Source organism: Corvus brachyrhynchos, unplaced genomic scaffold (genome assembly GCF_000691975.1).
Source record: "Corvus brachyrhynchos isolate BGI_N302 unplaced genomic scaffold, ASM69197v1 scaffold193, whole genome shotgun sequence".
NCBI lineage: Eukaryota > Metazoa > Chordata > Aves > Passeriformes > Corvidae > Corvus > Corvus brachyrhynchos.
This window is the reverse complement of record NW_008237087.1, coordinates 814421-818374: the sequence shown is the minus strand read 5'-3', so window position 1 is coordinate 818374 and position 3954 is coordinate 814421. Positions and strand designations below refer to the sequence as shown.

Genomic DNA, 3954 nt, shown 5'->3' with positions numbered 1-3954 from the left:
CCGCCCCCATGGCACCAGGGAAGGCTGACCCAGGGTCACCTGTCCCCCAGGGGACACCTTGGGATCAGCCAGGTGGGGACAACCACAAGGGTTTTCCTGCGGGATGAGCTCACCCAGCTCCTGCTGGGGACACCTGGCAGGGAAAGGGGCTGGGAAGGGAGGGAACCGCAGGTGACCCTCACCTGTCGCAGGATGGTGCGGCCCCGCCTGACCATCTACGTGTGCCAGGAGTCGCAGCAGGTCAGGGACCCCCAGCACGAGCACGAGGACGGCGACGGCAGCGCCGGCACCTTCTTTGGTGAGGGGGAGCAGGGATCACACCTGGGGGGGAGCGGGAATGTGGGGTCACACCTGGGGGAGCAGGGATCAAACCTGGGGGGGATTGGGAATCTGGGGTCACACCTGGGGGGTTGGGAATCGGGTCACACCTGGGGCGTGGGGGGTGGGCGTGCGGGTTCACCCCTGGGGGGATCAGGAATCTGGGGTCACACCTGGGGGAGCAGGGATCGCACCTGGGGGAGATTGGGAATCTGGGTCACACCTGGGGGGGACTGGGAACCTGGGGTCACACTTGGGGGTTGGGAATCTGGGGTCACACCTGGGGGGTTGGGAATTGGGTCACACCTGGGGGAGCAGGGATCACACCTGGGGGGGATTGGGAATCTGGGGTCACACCTGAGGGGATCAGGAATCTGGGATGTGCTGGCAGCTCTTTCCAGCAGAGCACCTGCCCACGGGTGCTCAGCACCTGCTGGCCCCATCCCTCATCCCCTCCTGAGATCAGCTGTACCCTCACCTGTGTCCCCACCTGTGCCTTGACCTGTGGCCTCACCTGTGAGCACAGAGCTCACCTGGGCCCTCTGTACACCTGGGGTCAGGTTAAAGTGCCAGAAAATGACCCCCTTCCCTCCATTCTTTGCCCCGATCCCGGAGGATTTCCCTCGGTGCCACCACACAGGTGTTGGCATCTCACCTGTGCCGAGCCAGAATTGGGAACACCTGTGAGAATCCAGGGGGGCTGGGGAGGAGCTGTTCCCATCCTGCTGGGAATAAAACCCACCTGGAACAGGCCAGGTGGTGCTGCCCAGGTGGTGCCAGAAGGATTTTGGGGCCGGGTGTGTCAATCGCACGCAGGACACGGGGACGGGCAGGTCCCCGTTCGGGGGCACAGCTGAGCCCAGCCCCGGGGGGCACGGGGGGCACACCTGGGCAGGTGCGAGGCCGTGCTGTGCCCTGCAGTGTACCACGCCATTTACCTGGAGGAGCTGACGGCGGCCGAGCTGACGGAGAAGTTGGCGCAGCTGTTCCGCGTGCCCGCCCAGCAGATCCAGCAGATCTACAAACAGGGACCCACCGGGATCCACGTCCTGGTCAGCGACGAGGTAACGCCCGCCTGCCCCACAGGCACAGCTGGGGGCTGCTGGGAGGGTGGGCAGGATCCCCTGGGAGGTTCACCTGGAGAACGGCATCACCAGGGATCACCTGGGCAGGTTTTGGGAGGGGCTCTCTCTGTTTGGAGACAAATTCTGGGAGAAAAACACTCTGCAAAAAGTGTTTAAAGAGAAAGGACGTCAGCAATTCCCTTTTTCTGCCAATGAGATGAACAAATACCAGTGGGTGAAAGTGACAAAAAGAGGTAAAACAGTTCATTACCAAAGCAAGATACCTGCAAGGCACAGAAAGAAATATTGCACATTACAGCCCAGCCCCACCTGGGCGCGTGGCCAGGAGGCGAGGACGGGGGCTGGCCCCGCTTTGTCTCAGGGAGGGAGAGAAGGGAGTGCACGCAGCAGCTCGGGCAAAAGCAGACGGGAGCCTGGTGATCCTCTGGCCTTGGTCTCCTCCTCGCAGCAGAAGCTGCTGGGTTTTGGTGTCCTTCCTCCTGTTGGTTCAGCTTCTCCGAGCTCTCGGAGCGGCCCCCGCCAGCTCCCTGGACTGAAAACCAAGCCAAAAACAGCTCAAGAAAAAAACCCAAAATAAACAAAGTCACCTAAAGGATTCCTGGTACAGCCTCCAGGCTGGGGGAAGGGAGAAAATAGAAAACTTCTTGCTTCAAGCTAGCGAAAACCAAGGCAGTGAAAGCGAGGATGGGACGTCACGCGCCAGAGAGGGAGGCTTTGAATGAAACCCGCGCGGGTTAAAATCCTCCAGGTCCTTCTCAAAGCTCCAGCAGCCATTTCTGGGCATAAAGCAGACGATCAGGGAATGGAGAATCATCTGAAAATCACCCCGAGACAAGGGCCCGAGGAAGGAATGAAGTATTTCTGGCTGGTGCTTCCAAAGCGCCCACCTGAGCTCCCACCTGGGCACCTCCAGCCCTTTGGAACCCAAACCCTTCCCCAAAACCCCCTAAATTGGTGTTGTTTTGGGTTTTTCCAGATGATCCAGAACTTCCAGGATGAATCCTGCTTCGTCCTGGACACCATGAAAGGTGCGTGAGTACCTGGGGCTCTGTGTTTGGGCCGCACCTGTGTCCGATGGCCCCGCCCCACCTTCCCTCACCTGCTGTGGGGTGACCTTGGCTTCCTTTGCAGCCGAAACCAACGACAGCTACCACATCATCCTGAAATAGGGGGCCAGGTGAGGGACAGGTGAGGAGCACCTGCAGCCTCTCAGCACACCTGGAGACCCTCCACTCCCAGCACGAGGACACGAGCAGAGAGATCTGGGAACCCCCAGGTGTTGTTACCTGGCCGCCCTCCTCACAGGGAACACCTGGAAACCCCCCCGGAGAGCCCCCAGGTGTGGTTACCTGGCTGCCCTTCCCACAGGTGACTCCTGGGATGGACAGGATGCTCCGTTGCTGGAGCTCTGAGGCACCAGGTGTTCACCCACCTGGGAAAGGTGCTGCCTCCAGGTGTGTGCAGGTGCAAAGTGATCTCATAAGCTCATCAAGAATTCCAGATTTAATTATGGAAAATTGGAGGATAAAGGAATAACTTGGGGGAGGGGGGGTGGCGAGGGGACATTGCTGCGTGTTTTGGGGAGAAAAGCAAAGATTTTGCTATTTCTGCTGAATATGTGAAGTGATTGAAGGGGCTCCGGGCAGGTGTCCAGGTGTGGGAGGTCGATCCCCAGATCCCCCCAGACTTGGATGCTCCTCGGCCCATCAGGCATTTTGGGCAAAAAATTGGGGAAAAAAGACAATATAAACCAAGGATTTGAGTTAAATAAAGCTGGGGTGGGATCCAGGTGAGGCAGGTACTGGCTCAGGTGACAGTCATGACAGTCTGGCCAGTGCAGGGGGTCACCTTCTCCAGGACTGCAGTAACACCCCCAAAATCATCCCCAAGACCATCCAAAAATCACTCAAAACCACCCCCAAGTAATCCCCCAAATCACCCCCAAACTACCTCAAAATCACCTCCAAAAATCTGCTAAACCACCTCAAGGTGGCCTCAAAATCACCCTGAAACATCCCTGAATCTTCCCCCAAATTACCCCAAGTCACCACCGAAAATTACCTCAAAATCATCAACAAATTACCTCAAAATCACCCAAATCCACCCCAAATCCCCCATGCCCAGGGGGTGTCAGAGCCGGAGGATCCCGAGGCTGATGGTGGTTCAGGAGGAGCGGGAGCGCCCCGGGATTTCCCCTGGAAAAGGCGAGGCTGGGGGGCACGGAGGGGCTCTGATCCTTTAATTTCGTTAATCAATAACTCGGAGTCGTGGTCCCCAGTTCGGTGCCTCCCCCCAGACTCCGAGCCACGCCCTGACCCAGGCGTGAAAAGAACAATTTACTGGAAACAGCAACGAGATAAGAAACAAAGGGAAACAGCAGCACTGATAAGAAATGGTGTGGAATGACCTCAGGGTCCTGGCTGGTACAGAACGATCGGAGGGTCCTGGCAGGTACAGAATGACCTCGGGGTCCTCGCTGGTACTGAATGACCACAGGGTCCTGGCCGGTAAAGAATGACCTCGGGGTCCTGGCAGGTACAGAATGACCTCG

The 3954-nt window shown here is 58.2% G+C and overlaps 1 protein-coding gene across 2 annotated transcripts in view; it reads left to right on the top strand.

The window, feature by feature from the left end:
- Positions 1–3196, top strand: part of TFCP2 (transcription factor CP2) — a 13549-nt gene extending 10353 nt beyond the window's left edge. For both annotated transcript variants that reach the window (XM_008629453.2, XM_017728713.1), the window contains exons 12-15: positions 192–298; positions 1240–1382; positions 2380–2431; positions 2535–3196. In XM_008629453.2, coding sequence (XP_008627675.1) covers positions 192–298; positions 1240–1382; positions 2380–2431; positions 2535–2572 — 340 coding nt within the window. In that variant the 3' untranslated portion in view covers positions 2573–3196. The remainder of the gene's footprint in view (positions 1–191; positions 299–1239; positions 1383–2379; positions 2432–2534) is intronic.
- The last annotated feature ends 758 nt before the right edge of the window (positions 3197–3954 follow it).